This window comes from Talpa occidentalis, unplaced genomic scaffold (genome assembly GCF_014898055.3).
Source record: "Talpa occidentalis isolate TD23 unplaced genomic scaffold, MPIMG_talOcc4v2.1, whole genome shotgun sequence".
Classification (NCBI taxonomy): domain Eukaryota; kingdom Metazoa; phylum Chordata; class Mammalia; order Eulipotyphla; family Talpidae; genus Talpa; species Talpa occidentalis.
The window spans coordinates 98,652,769-98,672,472 of record NW_026555331.1 but is presented as its reverse complement, the minus strand read 5'-3'; the positions used below and the strand labels follow the sequence as shown (position 1 = coordinate 98,672,472).

Sequence of the window (19,704 nt, the reverse complement as noted above, 5' to 3'; positions counted from 1 at the left end):
ATTTCAATATTGCTGGGTATTTTTTTTTTTTTTTTGTGGGACCCTCGCCGACGGCCGGGGAACGAACTGGCGCTGCAGAGGCTGTGGGCAGCCTTGCAGCCCAGCGCTCAACCACTGCATCACCAGGGGAAGCCCTATTGCTGGATATTTTAATGGGGGTAGTATTAAAATTGTATGTCATTTTAGGCAGGATCATTATTTTGATTATATTCTCCTCTTCCATGATCAGGGGCTATCCTTCCACCTCCTTATGCACTATCCCAGTCCCTTAGTAACATCTTGTAGTTCTTGTTGTTAGGTCTTTTACCAACTTTGTTAGGTTGATTTCAAGGTATTTCTTTTTGAAGCTATTATAAATGGAGATATTTTAAAATTTATTTTCTTATTTGTTGTTTGTAAAAAGGCTATAGATTTTTGTATGTTGATTTTAGAACTTGCTACTTTGCTGTATTCATTTATTGTTTCTAATAAATTTTGGTGGAGCCTTTTGGATTTCCTATATAAAATATTGTATTGTCTGTTTCACTTCTTTTCTGACTTGGCTTGCCTTTATTTCTTGCTTTTGTCTGATAGCTCTGGCCAAAACCTCTAGTACTATAAAACAGAAGTGGTGACAATGGGCATACTTATTTTGTTTTGTCTCTTAAGGGAAAGCTTTTAGTTTTTCACTACTGACTATTACTTTGGCTTTTGGCTTGTTATACATGGCCTTTATTCTATTGTGGTAGGTTCCTGCTATTCCTGTCTTGTTTGGAGTTTTTATCATAATTGGGTGCTGAATCTTGTCAAATGCTTTCTCTAAACCTACTGACATTACCATATAATTTTGATCTTTACTTGTGCTGATATGATGTACTACATTAATTGTTTTTTGTATATGAAACATAACTTTGGGATACATCCCACTTATGATCTACTGTTACATTTGATTTGCTGTTATTTTGTTGATTTTTGCATTTAAGGCTATTGTTCCTTATTGATGCGTTGTGTTGTTTATCTGTCCATTGTGATAAGTGAGGCATTAATACTTCCTAGCATTATTGTGTCCTTAACAATTTATCTCTCTTGAGTTCTGTTACTGTATCTCATGTATCTCCATGCCCCATCATTCCGTGTATATATGAGTGTTATTTCTTCTTGTTGTCTTAGACCTTTAATCATAATATAGGGTCAGTCCCTATCTATTACTACTTTTCTTAATTGGAAGTGTCTTTTATCCGATATAAGTACAGGGTTTCCTGATTTTTTTATTTTTCTTTCTTTTTTTTTTTGGTTGCTATTTGCTTGTATAACTCTCTTTATAGTCTTTTACTCTAAATCTATGCTTGTCTTTGTTGATAAGGTAAGTTTCTTGTAAACAACAGAAAGTTGAACTTGTTTTGAAATCCATTCAGCCACTCTAAGTATTTTGACTGGTGAGTTCAGACCATTTAAGGTGATTACTGAGACTTAAGTGCTCACTGAATTTTGTCATGATTTAGTTTTCTGATTTTGATTTTGTCTTTTTTAATTTTTGAGGACCTCCTGTTATGTTTTGTTGAAGTGCCACCTCCATTGTCTTATGTATTACTTCTACTTTTTGTTTGAGGTTTCTACTGAGGCTAACGTATGATGGGCACATGTATGACCCAGTCTGGTCTCTGACTGGTTCTGATGGGCCACATTATTACTTTCCTCCTCCTCCTCCTTAAGGTGGGCATCAATGGGCATTCATGTTAAGTGAGTTAGGTGTCTGTTGCCTGATATTAGCTATTCTGTTGCTTAATAATAACCCCTATAGAATTTCTTACACGTGCAGCTTGGTGTTGATAAATTCTTTTAGTTTTTGCTTTTCACGGAAGCTCCTTACTCTTTCTGCTGTCTTGAATGTGAATCTTAATGTTTAAAGGATTCTGGGCTGGAAGTCTTTTTCTTTAAGTACTTTAAATATCTCTTTCTAGTAATTTCAAGTTTGTTAGGTTTTTCCTGAAAAAGTCCTCTGATAGTTTCACTGTGTTCCCTTATAGGTTACCCTTTTTAGTCTTGATGTTTTTAATATTCTTTCCTTGACATTGGTTTTAAAGAGTTTATTATAATGTGTCTTGGTGTGTGTCTGCCTGATATTATTTTGTTTGGAACTCTTTGTGTCTCTTGGATCACAACATCTAATTCATTTCCCAGATTATATGATTTTCAGTAATTATTTCTTTAAATAAATTTTCTATGCCTTTTTCTCTTCTCCTTCTGGAACTCCCAAGATACTGATGTTATTTCTCTTTCAGTTTTCAACTAGCTCTTACAGTATTTTCATTTTTTAAATTATTTTTTCTCTGCATTGTTCTTTTCATGTGTTCTTCAATATTGTGTTTTCAAGGTCAATAATTCTCTCCATTGCATCTGTTTATGTATTTTCTAAATGTAGCTGCTTCATATTATCTTTATTATGTTGTTGGTTTATATCCTCTGTGTTTTCTGAAGTCTGTGTTGCCAGAACTGTTACTCTGGGTATCCTTCCTGTTATGCTTTGCAACTCCACTGTCAAGGTTCCTTTCAGGGTTTTTTCCTTTGGCATTTATGGTGTCTTCTGTCTTCAAATTTTTAATTTTTTATGAGTTGTAATAGGGATACCTTTTCAGATTGTTTTCTTTGCATGTGTTGAAGTAATTTGAGGACTGGTACCAGTGTGTGGTAGTTGGTTTAAAAGAGGAACAAGATAGTAAGGCCCCAATGGATCACTTCCATTAGACTAAACAATTTGATCTTCTTACTGTGCTGGTGTCAGAGTTGTTAGGTGTGGTTCCACAGTGATCCCCTCCCCTGGGCCAGCTCTTCAGTCTTAGAGTTGCTTATACTCTTATGTTTGCTTCCACTTTAAGCTATTTTAAAGTACTAGATGTAGTGCTGGACACAGATTGTAGTTGATATGGGTTATAAGTTGGGATTTGTTCTCTTTTCCAGTACAGAATCTTTTCCTGGGTTGTTTGCTCCTGTTATTGATAGGTGCTTGAGCTCTAGTTTATTCAAGTGTTTCTATGTTTTGGTTTTAGGCCTGGAGTCAGGGATGGCAAGTGTTTTGAATTCCCAGCATGGGCTTCAAGTAGTAGCCTTGTTTATAAGGAGACACAGGGGCTCTAATCTGCTTCACTGTACCAATTCAGCCTCCACTTGGGGAAGAATTGTCCTGTTACAACATACTCTCTCTCTGGCTGTTCTGCACTGCTCCCCAACATTTACACATGACACTTTTTTTAATAGGTTGTCTCTGAATTTTGCCACTTCGATATCCTTTCTCTACTCATTTGATAAGTTAATCATGATACTTCTGTTCCTCCTATATTTACATACTCCTTTAAAGTTTCTTCAATAGCTAAAAACAATGTAAGTAATCACATGTACACAATACACAACCCGTATTTTATGTTGATGCATTTTATAACCATCTAGGAATATACTATGCCTGAAAAGATAAGACATATATATAGAAAATCCAAGTAGTTAAAGCCTTCAGTTAATGAAGGCTCTATAATTCTCTGTTGAAGTACAGGAAAAATTAAAGCTAAATATTAATATTTGGAAGAGAATTTGAGGTTATATCATGGTGCTTGGATACATTTCACCTATACCCTGTCTGATTTAGAAGTCTAAAGCCCTGCAGCACTGAACACAGACCACCCACCTCAGCCCCACATCACTATCTGCGCTGTGTGCTCACATAGTCCCCAAGGCTCAGCTCTCCCATTTACAGACTATCTTATTTCTTCTGTCTCCACAACAACTAGTATAATGCCAAATGCACAGCACTGGTGCTCAAGCAATACTTTTTGATGTAATGATTGAAACTTTCCTCAAATCTAAAAGAAATTCTGAATGAAATACTTGCCAAGACAGGAACTTTTACAAGCACAACTTAAAAAGATTTTCAAGAGAGTCAAAATACAAAAAGCTATGAAATTTAATTAATTAAAAAACTAATTTTCACATGCACTCTAGGTATCCAGGATTCTACTAAAAGTGTTTTTTTTTTTTTTTAACCTCATGGGGAGATCCATTAACATATTTCTTGACTAGGAGGAAGGGGATGTCAAAAATGTGGTCAAAAGAGCACAAGACATTATCATTTGGGAATATAGAGCAGACAATTTGATTTCTTAAGGAATTCTGAAGTTACAATGATTTAAACGACATTCATCCATCCATCAGTTATTCAGCAATTATTTAATACCTGCTTTAACCATGACAATGTGCAAGGTTTTAGGATTAGGGTACCTGACTTTAGAGTAATAGCAAAAACTGCCATATGACAGAATTTAATATGTGTGCTTTGAAAAGGAATAGGCAGAGTTCTGTGGCAGCAGAGGACAAGAGGATGTCACCTCAAAAGGAAATAGGAGGAGTCAGAGAAAGTTTCCTTCAGGAATTTGCCAGGTCATTTTATTACATGATTGCATTTCTGTTCTATTTGTCTCCCAAGTATATACTGTCTGTTAAAAATCACATGGTATTGTTAGGTTGTTATTGCATGTCAACACATTTGGTTTGATCAGTAAAAGCTAGTGAAACAGCAGCAACCCATTAAATCATCCACCAGCATCCAGCATGCCAGGTCTAATCTTTGATATCCAAACCTATGTTTTCAAGTCACCTTTCCCTTAGATTTCATCTCTTTGTCTTCCAACACTAAACTATCTGTGCCACATTTAGCACTTCTGCTAACAACCCCCAATCTACCTTTAAAAATATACAATCAAATATGGCTGAGGTGATAGAGTGGCTCTGCAACTTGTCAGACCCATGATGAAAATCCTCTGAGTATGCAGAGATTGTTCAGCTTACCTTTTCCTTCTGACCTGGAATGCTCTGCCCTATTCCCAAACGTATGACAACCAGACACCAGAATGTTCCTAAACTCATGCACTTGCATGCATGAGTATCTGTGATCACCAATTTTGCATCCTGGAAAACCCTAAAACATCCAGATTCCTACCACACTTCACCTTTGCATACCAACAATTTAGAAAGCAGATGAATAAAAGATCTTTTCCCAAGTATTTTTTGGGTATGTCAGTTAACGGAATATCCTCTCAGATTTTGGAATATCCAGTATCATGTGGTATCCTTTGTGATATTTTGGACGAGTGGATCACTATATATTGGTCAGCTTCCAACAGCCTGCCTTGTATTATCAACTAATTTAGACCATTCTGGACCACCTACTATATAACATGCTTAAAGTCCAAGACAGGTAATTTGTATTATTAAGGGCAAAGCTCTTGGGATCCCAAATTCTTTCTGGGAAATTCATACATCGGAATGCCTCTGTGTAAGAGGTGGACTTCCAGAATTTGGGTAATTCCACATTTAATGATATATTTTCTGGTTATTTATTTCCCTTCTTGTCAATAAGGACCCTTAACAAATACTCTGAAGTGGACTGACCACTTGCTATGGTCAGCCACTCTGGCTACTTTATATGAGCCAATTCTTGTATACTCTGGAGTTTGAATTCTTTAACATAGGGATAGATGCTCAGTTCTGCCCACAGGGCCAAGAAAACTCCAATTACATATATTGTTTTTGTTTGTTTGTTTAAGAAATTAAGCCCAAAGGAATTGATAATTATTCCATATGTGAGAAAGACCCCCATGCCATCAGGGCAGTATCTGAGAAGCATATCCTGTGAAGAAGAGGGGTGTAACATCCAATGATAGTCCAAACATCACTACACTGCCAAGTAATTCAGTCATAAATAGCACTTCATTTTTTTTTAACTTCAAAATCAAACACATACCTAAGAGGCAGAATTTGTCCAAAAAGCCCTGATAGCTAACTTAATGTTCATAAGTTGATTTCTCTCCAGGCAATTGCATCATCAGATAATTTAGCCTGACCTCTCTTCTCACAGAGCATTGACCTCTGGCATCAGTGCTATGCAGACCTCCAAGTAACTGAGCGTCAGCCCTGGAGATGTATATCAAAACCATATTGGGGAGTGCTGGGCTTCATTTTCCAGCAATGCTCTGCCGCCTTTAGCAGGAGCAGGTATGTGCTCCCCACCCATCAGGTGTCACTGAGCAAGCATTGTGTGACCTTAGATACTTCAAGAGGAATTAAACATGCGAGGGACAAAATACTCTGAACGAGGGACTGGTAGTAGTAACATTTAGTGCTTATATTTCCATTATCAGCTTCAGAGATTTGTGATTCTATACATGGGTCCTCACTTTAGGCAAATGTTTCTAGATGTTTGTACTTGAAATACTTATCAAAAGGAGCCATTTTAACCAAAATGCAGACTGCTTGAAACTGAGTCCCTTCTTGAATGTCTTTTTTTAGTCTGTTAGCCATCTTCCAGATAAATTCCCTTGGCACTTGAGCCCCATCTATCATTTCTAGAATTTTCTTCTGCAAATTATGGTTCATTTGTGTTCAAGTCACCATAAAAATCCAAACCAAATGCACAAAGACAATGGAGCAATACCTTGGGAGGTATGCCTTGTACTACAAAAGAGACCGACATAGTAATTTTCCTGCCAGTAATACAGTTCTGCTACAATGAGTTCTTTGTTTCTAACTAGAACAGCCAGTTCTACAGCAATTCCTGCACACCCCAAAACTTTCCTGCATTCTTTGTTCTACCACAGTTAACAAATAACTTATACCACTAGGCAAAGCCAGCTTGGCCTCCAAGCTCCACTCCAGCAGACAACTGGGAACGACTTTCCCTAGTTCAGCCGTCCTTAAGGTACCTCTTGTAAACCTAGTCGTGCAGAATTTTAAAATTTAGAATGTTTTAATTATTTTCTTTGTTCAATCTTATAATATTCTATAGCTCCTTGGGAGCATAGTGGTGATACTTCATTCCATATGGACAAAGCTTTCTACCCAGTTCCTTTCCTTACCCAGTATCTATAACAGTGGCTAGGGAATAATACTAAATCTGTAACCTCCACAGAAATCAAGGCAAAAATGCTTGTACTTGGGATAATGCTTATGATTCACTTCCAAGGCTAGCACCCTACTATCATATGTATATGTGGAATAACAGCACCTCAACTGTGGCTGCATTTTACCATTGGCATATTTTGAAAAATCTGCTCTTCCTATCCTGAAAGAAAATTGCATCTAAAACCACACAAAATATCCCTGACCAACAATCACTTTCCACCACACATACCTAATAAGATATATTTCTTTAGCCTAATAATGCACATTGCTTTAGAGCTGACATATTTCTTGTCTTCCATTCTCTTGCCTTCATTACCAGCTTTTCCCTATGCTTCCAATCTTGGTCCTTCCCATGGACTTTGGGAAGCTCTTAGAAGCTCCTCTGTTTCCTTACTCAGTATTACCTGGAGACTGTGCATTTTGGGCAATTCTCTGGAATACTCAAATATCACCAAAACTGATCTAGAATGATGGCTCTGTCTTTGACAAGTGTACAGTAGTTGTTGATTAAAATAAAAACACCTGGAACAGAGAGATAACACATCTCTGAAACCACGACAGTTATAGTAGTTGACTTATTGATAAGGACTCACTGAAGGCTACTTTAAGACCTTATATGCTGTTATAGAATACAAACTTTTAATACTTTAAATAACAACACTCCAAATGAAAACATCTTTTAAAAATATCTTGAGTTTATATATATATATATACATATAATATATATAATATATATATATATATCTCCAAAAGGCCACTGAAATTTAACATTGACATTTTAGTTTAATGATCTTATTTATTCTTATTTCCTAAGCTGATTTTAGTTAAGAACCTTTTAAAATAACTCAGGAAAGATCATTTGAATATATATGTATAATATTAGAAGTTTCCTACCAAGAATCAATCCCAGTACTTTTGTTGAAAGGTAGAACTATTTTAATTAAATTATCAAATCCCAGTGGAAACCATTTTGACTTTCTTCACATTTTTCTTTCATATGTAAATTATACTAATGTACTTACTGTGAAAACAGAAAGGAGGTCACATTAAGATTGATTTTTAAATTGAAAAATAGCCCTCTTAGTCCCTGAAGGCATATATATGGCAAAGTTTCTTGTATATGTTCATTCGTTTATAGATATTAAATATATGCCAGCTGAATAATTGAATCAAATTTGGCTAATTCATGTCAGCAAAATTTTCTTTTCTGTGACATGTTTTAAATTAATTGGGGGGAAATAAAAAGTAAAATTAAATTTAAAGTATGCATACACTAGACTCTCACTGTAACGCCTTAGGCAAGAAAGTAGAATTCAGTGTCATCTATATACAGCTCAGAGTTTACCCAAAGGCATTAGTTACCAACATACAAAAGCACCTTGAAGTTAAGTTGTTCTCCATACAAAATGATTTCTAGTGTTTACACTGTTACCCTTTATAATGCTTAAATTGTAAGACTAGCCTGCCCCTAATTTTTTCAAGGCCAAGAGTAAGAGTGCAAATGGTGGTGGGTATAACAGAACTAAATATTTAACAGTTACAAACTATGATAAGAAATCCTTAAGTAAAATAAGTTCTGTTTTCCAAACTTGATACACATTAGGAGTGATCTAGCAAACTAGGTCTGAATTTAGAATATCAGACTTTAGGTCACATTAGACTTTAGATTTCTAGTTGGGAGCATGATAGTATGTGAAGCTTTGCCCCTCCAGCCCTTGATCTGCTCCTCCTGTCTCTCCATTCTAGTTGTGTTCTGCTTGCAAGTAGTCGATCCTTTGCCTGCACAAACACTTCCGCCTGCTTGCCCAAGTTCTGTTTGCTTCCCCTCTCTTGGAGTTTGGCATGTGGGTGGGATGGTCTACCTACAGGATAGCCCTGAAAATAGTTTGGGGATTTTGGGGCAAAGAATTCTGGAGATGATACAGAAGAGAATTGAAGACTCTGGAAAAGTATGCCATGTATTCCTTGCCTGAGGAGAGAGAGTGGAGCCCATGAAGGCCTAGGGTAGGAATTCCTCTCACCCTGGAAAGATTATGAGTACAGAATCAAACCCACAAAAGTCTAGATACTTGTTCCATTACTTATTAGGTAAGAGATCTCAAGGAAGTTATTCAATGTCTCTTTTTTTTTTTCCATTTTGCCTTTATTTTTCTTTTTCTCTTTTTTTAATTTTTAATTTAAGTATTTTATTTTATATCATTCTTACATTTTTTTTTCATCTTTGCACAATGTATGCATTTTCATTTTGGTTATATTCTCCATACATTGCACCCATCCCTTATTTTGACTCTAGTCCTTCCTTTCCCCGCCCCTCCCTCCCCTCCCCCCATAGTGTGTCTCTGGTTTATAGTTGCTTGTTGATTTTTTGAATTTTACTTTGTATTGATTAGTCTTTTTCCTGGTCTCTTATTTAGGTTTTCCAAATTCCTGCTATGAGTGAGACCATCTGGTATTTTTCTTTTTCTTTCTGACTTATTTTGCTGAGCATGATCCCTTCTAGCTCCATCCATGTTGCTGCAAACTGCATGTGTTTATCTTTTTTGATTGCTGAGTAATATTCCATTGTGGATATGTACCACATGTTCTTGATCCAGTCATCTATTTTTGGACATTTGGGTTGTTTCCATAGCTTAGCTGTTATAAATTGTGCTGCTATAAACATAGGCGTGCAGGTGCCCTTTGGAATTAGTTTCTGTGTTATTTGGGTAAATACCTAGGAGTGGAATTGCTGGATCATATGGAAGCTCTATGTTTACATTAGTTAGTTTGATTACCTATAAAATGGGAATAATCAGTATGTATCTTAGAGGATTATAGGCATTAGAGAATATATTATCACATTATTCATTCAGGAGGACACCTGGCATAGAGAAAATGCTTCAGAAATACTAGCTACTGTTATTCTCTCAATTCCAGAACCCAGAAAAGTACATTACATGAAAATATACCTGCTTAGGAAAATATGATTAAATGATGATTGAATAGATGGGAATAATTGGTCTTTTCATTCCCTTTTTAGTATTTAATTAAATTTGATCACAAATTCTTGTTCATATAATCTAAATAGAAATGAGCTTTAAAATACACTTGGAGGGTAAGGATCAGGATTCTTTTCATACTTAATTATCAATAATGGAGATAATAATTATCACAGAAATATGATAGCAAAGTAAATTTATAACAAGTGATTAAAAATACTGTCTCAGTTTTGATCTTTGCTTAACATTTGCCTATAAAATCAAGAGACTGTTTTTGGAGTGGAGTGGGAAAGCAGAAGCAAGTGCTTTTTTTATGATATTAAACCTTTTATAGTAGAAGCCACTTTTAAAAGAAAACTGTATTTCCTTAAGTTCACATTCTATTGAAGGTTAAAGCCAAATGAGACTCATTTGCTGAGCTTCTCCAATTTTAAACTGATCAGCGTTGTCCTAACTTTATTCATTGAATCATTTACTACAAATAGTTTATTAGGAACTCTTGTGTGCCAGGCATTAGAAACAGAAACAATGACAGTTTCTCTCCTCAAGGAAGTGACAGGTGGGTGTGGAAATAGGATAGTAACAGAATCCACAGGATTAGGCATGAGATGCTCTTGGAGGGATCTGCCTGCCATGTGGAGGAGTCCCAATGCAATGGGAGCTATGGAAGTTTCTGAATAAGGAGGTTCAATATGGACCAAAGTTTAAAATAATGGAGACTGGCTATGATAGTTATAGAATGAAGGATAATTCATGCTTTCTCTATCCTGGTAGCATTGTACTTAAAGGGAATACATTTGAGAAGCACTTATGTATAAAGAGTTGAGGCTAATAAACAAGTCTTCATTTTTTTAACCATCTTATCTACTATAATCACTTATTTATCATCGTGTTACCCCTTTTCTGCCTTACAAAACTTTACTCATAGCCATCTAAGTAAGAATTTGATCACCTTTAATAACAAGAGAAAAAAAATTATTACTGTTATCAGCTTGTAAACAAATATCCCGATTGCCCCCACCACAAACACATGCATTTTTTTCAGGAGTAAATAAACTATAAGAACAGTAAATTTGAAGGAATTTGTAAAATTCCTTCACTGGACTATGGAAAGAAAATATTTAAGAAGTTTAATGTTATCTTGTAAGAATGGCCGGCTCTGAATGTCCTATATATAATAACAGCTTACCCCAGTGCCCCCCAGGTCAATTCCCTCATTCTGTTTTATTTTTTTTTCTTTCTACTATCTATATAGTTTATATATAAACTACATACATACGCACATATATGTATGTATGTGTATGTATGCATGCATGCATGCATGTATAAGAGTATGTATATCATACATATATGTGTATTGCACACATACACACAAGTATATATACATATGTTTGTCTCTTCAGTTAGGATGTAAGCATCATGAGGGCAGGGACTTTGTTTTGCTGTCTGCTGTATTCCCAGAGTTTAGAACAGAGCTTGTGATGTCTCCGCATCAAATTTCTATCTGAAGAGACAGAATCCCTCACACTGTTCTTTTCCAACATGGGCCTTGAAGAATAATTCCCGTAAAGAAGAGTGCTAAGAACAGTCATTCTGCCATCAACAATGTGGTAACCAGAGACTACACCATCAGCATTCATAACCACATCCAGAGTTCACTTAAAGAAACTTGCCCTTGGGCTGTCAGGGAGATCTGGAAATTTGCTGTGAAAAAGATGGGACTCCAGATGTAAATACATACTAACACCAGGTTCCACAAAGATGTCTGTATCAAAATAAGGATTGTCCCATAAAGTATCTATATATGGTTGTCCAGAAAACATAGGATCAAGATTTACTAAACAAGCTTAATGTTGTTGAACATGGATCTCTCAGCACTTTAAAAAAATCTGCAGATAGTCATTGTGCCTTTTGAGCACCTGACTTGGCTGGTCTCTTCATCTGTTCTTTTTCTCTTATAACCCCAAGTCAGACAGATTTATAACACACTCAAATCCAATGGGAGGCAGTGTCATTCCAGGTTACTCGATAAAGTTAAGTGTCTTTCCTTTTCCCTGGCTATATAAACAGCCATAGTGATATGTACTTAAGATGATTTCAGAATATCTGGGGCTATAACAGGAGATAAGTTTTAACCATGCCCCTAATTCATAATGTTCAAACAAATAAAAAGTTATAGGATTAATTCAAATTTTATCAAATTTGAATGAATCAAAAAAAACACAGCAAAATTGTTACATTAAATTTTTTTCATGTTTATAATAAATGTAGAAATACCTTTATTATTATTTTCTTCTAGAAGAAGATTCTGTTATTTTCTCATAAACATAATAGAACTTGTTTCTTTAGATCATCTATTTGTTACAAAGACAAGAGAGACTGCTAGAAAATAAATGAAGCCCTGTCTTGGAATGAGCAGAAAATCAATCTGATGACAAAATAAATTAGAAACTTATTTATTCTTCCATTCAATCAACAAATGCATATTGAATACCTTTTACATAGACAACATTTCCATAGCTGGAAGAGAACCATACATTTTTCCTCATGAACTGTAATCTGTTGCTGCCTTGGGAGACATGAAAAGCAGTAAACAAACATAGAATATATCAGGGATGCTAAGGGCTATAAAGGAAAAAAGATGTAGGGTAATTGGACCAGATAGTGTTGGTAAGGAGTACAGAGAAACCTTATCTGATTTTGAATAGACATTAGGAGGAATTGAGGACGAAGGTATGATATTACATGGAAACACATTCCAGAAGAAGAACAGCTTGTTCAAGATTGAGGTAGGATAATGCACCCAAAGTAGTGTTGCTAGAAAAAAAATGAGATGGAAAGAGGTGAGGTATAAGGAGGTGAGGTCAGGCAGTCATTTGAAAAACTATGTAGAGTTCTGTGTGGAAGAGTGGTTGAACCTGAGGCACATTTTTAAAAGATAACTCTGGCTGCACTATGGAGCAGGGAAGCCAGTTCAGTAAGCATTCAGGAGTTCAAGAAAAAATGGTATGGAACTGGATGGTGGCAGTGGAGTGGTGAACTGGCAGTAGACAGTGAGAGAAACAGATAAATCAAGAATGCTACCAAAATGTTCTCCTAAACTACTGAAAGACTGACTGAGCAAGAGTGCAAATGGAACATGCCTGAATGAGAAAATTGGGAATTTGGTTTTGAATACATTAGGGTTGATTTTTGCCTTTAAATATACAATGGAAATGTTGAATAACCAGTTTTCTATACCCTGAGATGAGGTTAGGAGTCAGAATCGGAGTTTTCAACATAGACATGGTATTTAAGGCTCAAAGCTGAAATAGCCTAACTGAAGATTCCGAGAAAGCCCAAGAACCAGTCCTGGACCACTCCTACATTGGAAGGTTGTGACAGGAGGAAGAACAGTACATCAGTGATGGAAAAGAAGCTTAACCCAAGAGAGCATGGGTCCTGGAAGCCAAGTAGCATTTCGAAGGAGGTAATGGTGAACGGTGTTAATGCTCTGCTGGGATGATAGGTCAAGCAAGATGAAAGCTAAGAATTGGTCATAGGATTTGGCAATGGGGAATCCACTCTAATCTTTCCCTTTCCCCCAGATTATTGAGGTATAATTAACATACAAAATTGCATATATTTAAGGCATACAGTGTGATTATTTGTTACTTGTTTGACAAAATGTTTACCAAAATAAACATTTTAATGAACAAAGGTTCATTAAAACAACTTTTACCCTATATAATTATCATTTTATTATTATAGTGGTGGTAAAAACATTAAAACATTACTCTCATAGTGACTTTCAAGTATATAATTCCAAATTTTTACCTATGGTTACCACACTATATATTAGATCCTGGAATTTATTTAACATATAACCAAAAGATTGTACCCTTTACCAATATCTCCTTATCCCACCACTGTGCTCTTACTAGAGGGGTATAAAACTTCAGAATGACAAAGAAAGCCCCACAAATGAATTCAAAGAGAAGGTGGGGAGAATTGGAGAGAGCAGGTTTGGACAGCTCTCTCAAGGACTTCTGCTGTAAAGAGTAGTGAGAAACAGAAGATGAGAAATATTATACCATGTATGCATAGGCATGCACTATAAACTATTTAATAGAGAGGCGGAAAACTGATGTTGCAAGAGATAGTGGGGACAAGACTTAAAACTAAGAAAGACTCCAGTAAGGTATATCTGCTGTGGTTCCATTGGGATTAAATAATTAACATTTGTCTGGGGAAGTAAATTTATTCATGTTATTTCTTCTCTCTGTATGTGCATACCAAAAAGCTGTTATATATGCATGCTTTTAAGAAAAATATTTTTATTGGAGCCATAATAGAACCAATGAAAATTAAATGGCTTAAACTGCCATAGTTATTTCTTGACTAGTCTCTTCCACATTCCTCCCTTTAAAGATTGTAAATATTCTTGTGGCCCTTAATTTCAGCTAAAAAAATTCATGTTGTGAGATTAATGACAAAATGTCTCTCCTACTGTAGTATTTGGATTTACTGAAATATTTTAGGAAAAAATGATATGAGAGATCTGATTCGCAGTAATCTATTTGGGAAAAGGAGCTGAACTAGGTAGGTGAGGCATTGTCAGCCTTGAGTTGATGGTTGATGAAGCTGGGTAATAGATGTATGGTTGGTTTTTTATGGAATTCACTCTGTTTTAGAATGTGTTTGAAATTCTCCATGATAAAAAGTTAAAAAATTATACTAAATCAATACCAGGCTTAACCTAAAGGAATCCATTAAATGGTGAAATTGCAGACAATTTGGTAACAGGTGAAGGAGTATGGAGGGACAAGAATTTTCTGGTATTTCTCAAATCATATCAGCTACTTTGCTTTCATATTTAGCATAGATGACTTTCTAACTGATCAGGACATGTCTCAGTTGCTTTAAGATGGGACTAATTTGGATGCTTATTTACTGTGGCAATAATTTGGAAGGCTGGCTTTCAAAAAAATGAAATCTTGTTTCTCTTAAATATTATCTCACTTTAGGTAAGCATAAAAATTTCTGAGAACACCTAGGTCATGAATTAACTCTTGAGATAAAGCAGTACTACAGTTGATAGCCATGTTAATCTAGTTGATTATTATTAAAAAAAATTAGTGATTTATGTACAGAAGGTGAAATTTCATTGCAATAACAGGTGCTTCTTTTTAAAGAGAAATGGTAATTTCTGAATATTTTTTGCTCTTAGATTACTATGTAATAATGCAGGTAAAAAAGATTTTTAACCATTGAAAACTGGCAAATATAAAAATGCAGTGTTGCTTCATTAACCCTTCAAATATTAACCACTAGGTATTCTTTAGTGTCTGTCAGTTACTCATTAACTTTTATATGGTGTTATTGTTTCTCTAATTGTCAGTAATTTCCACCAGGGGAGGTTGAAAAACAAACTCCAATAATTTTTTTCTAGATCAGGAAAATATTCAGATTTTATTAATAATATCTTTTCTGCTCACTGTATGTTCATTATTAAAAATTGACTTTGTATTTGGAACCTGTAAAATCTACTTCAAATATTAAGCCCAAAGTTAGTTGTGCAGTTTATGGTTTCTTTGTATGGCTTTATTGCCCTCACCATTTCCTTGGTGTAAACTACTGAGCAAGGGAACAAGATTTCCTTTGTAACTGATACCTAAATTTCTTTTCTCCTTTAAGCATCTAATTTGCACTGTGAAGACATATAATTTGAGACTTGTAGCTATATCACCAAAGTCCAACAGTTTACGCAGATCTCTAATTTTCTGAGTTGTACTGGCTATAATTTAAATTTTTTGCATGTTTTTAACTGGTCTGCAATGCAGACCAGTATACATCAGAAGCCTTTGTATATTGACAGAGACTGGGAAAAGGATGCCTTGTTCTGATTTCAGATAAGCTTTCCCTTTTTAAAACTGCAGGTGCAGAGAGAGCCCATTCATAACAGTTATAGTCACTGAAAGGAAATAAAATGTTATTACATGAGAACTTGACTAATCTTCACAAGCACAATGAATATTTAAATATGTATTATTACTAGCAAACTCTAGAGGGAAATGGTACTTTTTCCTTTGTCCCAGTATTGGAAGTAAAATATCCTCTGTTAACAAGTTTTGGTCATTTTAGTCATGTGCCTATGTTGATTAAATCTAGAAAAATAGTGTCAGTTATTAACACAGGATGGAATTATGCTTCATGAAAAGTCTGCTGAAACAAAATGCATGTTTCATATGAGGCCTTTAATATTGAATGTGACTTTTTTTCTTTGTCATTTCACTTACTTTAAAATTGACAGTTAAGCCCCCCAAATTATCACAAGATACAAACTGGGTAAATCTCCTTGAAATAGATATTAGACAACTACATATGCAACTATTTGTTGATGCTGGCTAGATGTTTCTGTTACAAATCCTGTTTATAAGGTAAACTACTTGACAGTTTTAACTGGTGTCAGGCAGAAACTTGGCACATCAATTCAAAGTATAGTAGTAAATTTTAGTCAACAAAATAATGATAACTTTCCTTGAGCTGGAGAGGTCAAAGAAAGGCTCTAAAATAATTTAAAGGCAAGATGATATATATGTCAATGATCACTGCATTGGTAAAACCAAATGGTCTATATTTAAAACCAATAAGTTCTCGTTCTAAATTGATGAGTATTACTATTACATTATATTTTACTGCTTGCTAACAATCTAGTGCTGTCACCCTACAATTGCTTATAATTCAAACACCTTTTTATCAGTTATTTGACTTGAACTGTTCTTTGTGATTTAGTGAGGACAAATATAATCCTCATTTCACAGATGAGAACAATAAACTTTATAAGGAAATGTCCTTTCCAAATAAGGCAATTCTGACATAAGTAGCCTTCCTGGACCAAAAGCTGTGAATTCTAGTCCAGGATTGTGTCCCAAGGTCTCAGTCTTAGGGATTGAATTCAGTGAAGGATCGGTTAGCAAAGAATATTTTTAATTAAAAAAAAGGTGACTTAAGAGTAATTCATTCATACTGAACACTGTGATAGAAGACTCTATGTGCAAACATTCTTTTTTCCCCCATGGACTCAAAAACCAGAAGATGGGCCCCATCACACCAATTAATCTGGAGCCTGGAATCAAATGCAGGTTGTTAATGGACCTAAATTCTAAAAAAGGTGGGTTGCATCTTCATGGAGCCCTTCAAGGATGATGTTTTTAAGTATGGTGCATAACCCCTAAATTGACTTCTGTAAATTCAACCCCCAACCAACTTCTTTCTATTAATATTCCCTAACACCAAGGAACAACACAGAGGGTCTCCTCGTACAAATTAGTTGTTGCTGCCATTCCGGGATGGAAAAACTTGACACCTGGCCGCCCTCAGGTTGCCTGCGGAGGAAGATACTGCCACAAACCAACCCTTCTGAAGATCTCAAGGCAGAGCAAGGCCGACTCCGGACCACCTACCTGGTCGGGGTGCTCTTCAAGACAGGCCAGACCTTTGGGGTAGAGAAGAAAACAAAAGGAAACAAAACAACTTACCACTTTGGCCCAGTCCAAGAACAACTGAAAACACCCAGGCCGCCCGGAGCAATGGGGCAGGACCCCGCCGGCAGTTTTGCAGGCAGACAAATGCAGCAGTAAAAAAAGCCTGGGCCAAGCGGCACATAATGTAAAGCAGCCCGCACCGCGCTCACAGCCTGGCTGTTATCCGGATGCGCACTCGCGCCTCCCTGGCACCTGGAGCCCGGCGCTAGGAAGTTTTCCGCAGGCGGGGCAGGAGGACGCCGCGCTTCGGAACAAGTGGTGCAGGTACGCGGACCGGGGCACCGCTCGGCATCTCAGGGCCCCAGCGGCCCTCCCAGTTCGCGCGGCGGGTCCCGGGATCTCCGCTAGAAGCACCTCCCTGGACGGCCAATGGCCCGAGGCGGCGACGCGAGCGAGGGCTCTGCAGTTCGCTCTGGGACGAAGAAAGGAGCTTTTGTTTCTTTCCAGTCGGTGGGGCTTCTGCTGCATAAATCAGCTTAGCGAACAGCCAAACACAAACAAAGCCCGAGGCTGGGGGGGAAAACCAGCCTAGATCTACATTCACTGGGCGATGCTATATCTGTGGGAGGGGACGCCGGCAAGATCGAAGGGGATAAAAGTCGATGGCGCATCAGTCAGCATGAGCTATTTCCACAGGTGGGCAGGGAGGCCAGCTCTACTTAGTTGTAGTTTTGCAATCTCGTCCGCTGAGAAGCGGGCAAAGTCGAAGCGGCAGGTCTTGGCCGACGAGGGAGGAAGCTCTCGGTGCCAGCAGCCGGGGGAGGCGGCTCCCTGAGTGTCCTAGAAGCCCCTGCCGGAGCCCGCAGACCCGGAGCGAGGCATCGCAGCTCCCTGCTCGGCGGGAGTGGAGCGCACCGCCGCGAGCGCGGGAGGGGCGTTCCGCTAGGGTGCAGGAGCCGGGTCTCGGGGGGCGGGAGCTTCTTGCCCCGGTCCTTTTGGCCCCAGTGAGCGACGCGGGCGTCCCGCCGTCCAGAGCCCGAGCAGCTGGCGTGCTCGGGGGCGCACCCGGCTAGGATGCGAAGGAAGCGAGTCCGCCGAGGGCCGGGGAGGAGGAGTACTGCCCGGGCCTGTTGGGCGGGGGTGGGGGGCTCCCAAAGTGCGGGGTAGGTGGGCTCGTTCTGGGCCCGGAGTTGCTAGGAAACCGCCCCACGCTACGGAGCGCCTAGCCTCCGCCGCCTAAGCGCCGCGGTGGCTCGGAGGCAGCAATAGCGTGGGCGGGACATTGGTGAGGCATGAAGTCACCGCAACCCACACTCGCTCTTTGTTTTGCTCACTCCAGCTCTTTTTCTCCCCTTTGGCTCTGGTAGTTGCCGTTCCCATCGTTCACAAGAAGTCCCGATGCGTAGCCGCGCTACCGGAATCGCACGCCCTATTCCTTCTCACCCCCCCGCCCCCCCCCCACCTTCCGGAATCCTTGCACCCCAACGTTCGGTGAGGGTGTGGAGATTCGCTCAGCTCGAGTGGCAAACCCTAGTCTCCCACCCGGGCGCTGCGCTCTTCTTTGTTCAGATACTCACTGCCCCGCAGGCTGCCGCATACAAAGTGTGGTCCGGGGCCTCTCCTTGTTCCCAATACCCTCTGTTCAGCAGGGGCGCACTGTCCACTTTGATTGCAGAGTTGGGAGCCTACCCTTTGCCCCACCCCCAAGTCGTCCGGGGTCTCCCCAACCCTTGGAGAGTTGGGTGAGTTCGCGGAGTCTCTACCCCGAGCTGCTGGCTGAGATTTCTCGCGGCTCCTTCGCTCACATCCTCTGTCCTGGGCTGGAGAACCCTGCTCTTTACAGAGTCTGGTGGAGTCTCCTGGCTTTTGTTAATTACTGTGTGTCTTTGACCTTCTCAATAAACAATAAACGGAACAAAGAAGTTACGTAGGTCGGCTAAACCGGGAGAAACAGAAAGCAGCTAAGGAGAGAAGGTGAGAAGGTATTTCTGCCGCTTGCAGTTTAGAAATTTAGGTGCAAGCGGGGGGTGGGCATTTTGCTGGGCGACTGTCGGGGAAGCCGCCTATCTCCTGGGGTCCTGTCACTACCAAACTAGGCTGACGGAGGGAAATCAAGGCAGTTTCTAATGAGACACAAGGGTGATAGTTCTCTTTTTTTCCTCTAGGGGCAGGAGTGGTTCCCTGTGATGATGTCTGACCTCTCTTTTTTCCACTGGCAGTCTGCGAACCTTTTTCACGTAGCACCCGCCTCTCACAGGCATCAGTCCAGTACAGCCAGGTCAAGGTGAAATATGAGGGAGTTTCCCCTCCTTCTTATTTGTTTAATAGTTTCCATC

The 19,704-nt window shown here is 38.4% G+C and overlaps 2 protein-coding genes across 10 annotated transcripts in view; one reads left to right on the top strand and one right to left on the bottom strand.

The window, feature by feature from the left end:
* Positions 1-18,796, bottom strand: part of ITGB8 (integrin subunit beta 8) — an 87,295-nt gene extending 68,499 nt beyond the window's left edge. For 2 of the 3 annotated variants that reach the window (XM_037508837.2, XM_037508844.2), the window contains exon 1: positions 17,423-18,796. In XM_037508837.2, coding sequence (XP_037364734.1) covers positions 17,423-17,549 — 127 coding nt within the window. In that variant the 5' untranslated portion in view covers positions 17,550-18,796. Of the gene's footprint in view, positions 1-17,347 lie in introns of all 3 variants that reach the window. The other variant, XM_037508850.2, reaches the window with a different exon arrangement.
* Positions 1-19,704, top strand: part of MACC1 (MET transcriptional regulator MACC1) — a 319,768-nt gene that overhangs the window by 115,500 nt on the left and 184,564 nt on the right. The gene's annotated exons all lie outside the window — the stretch shown is intronic.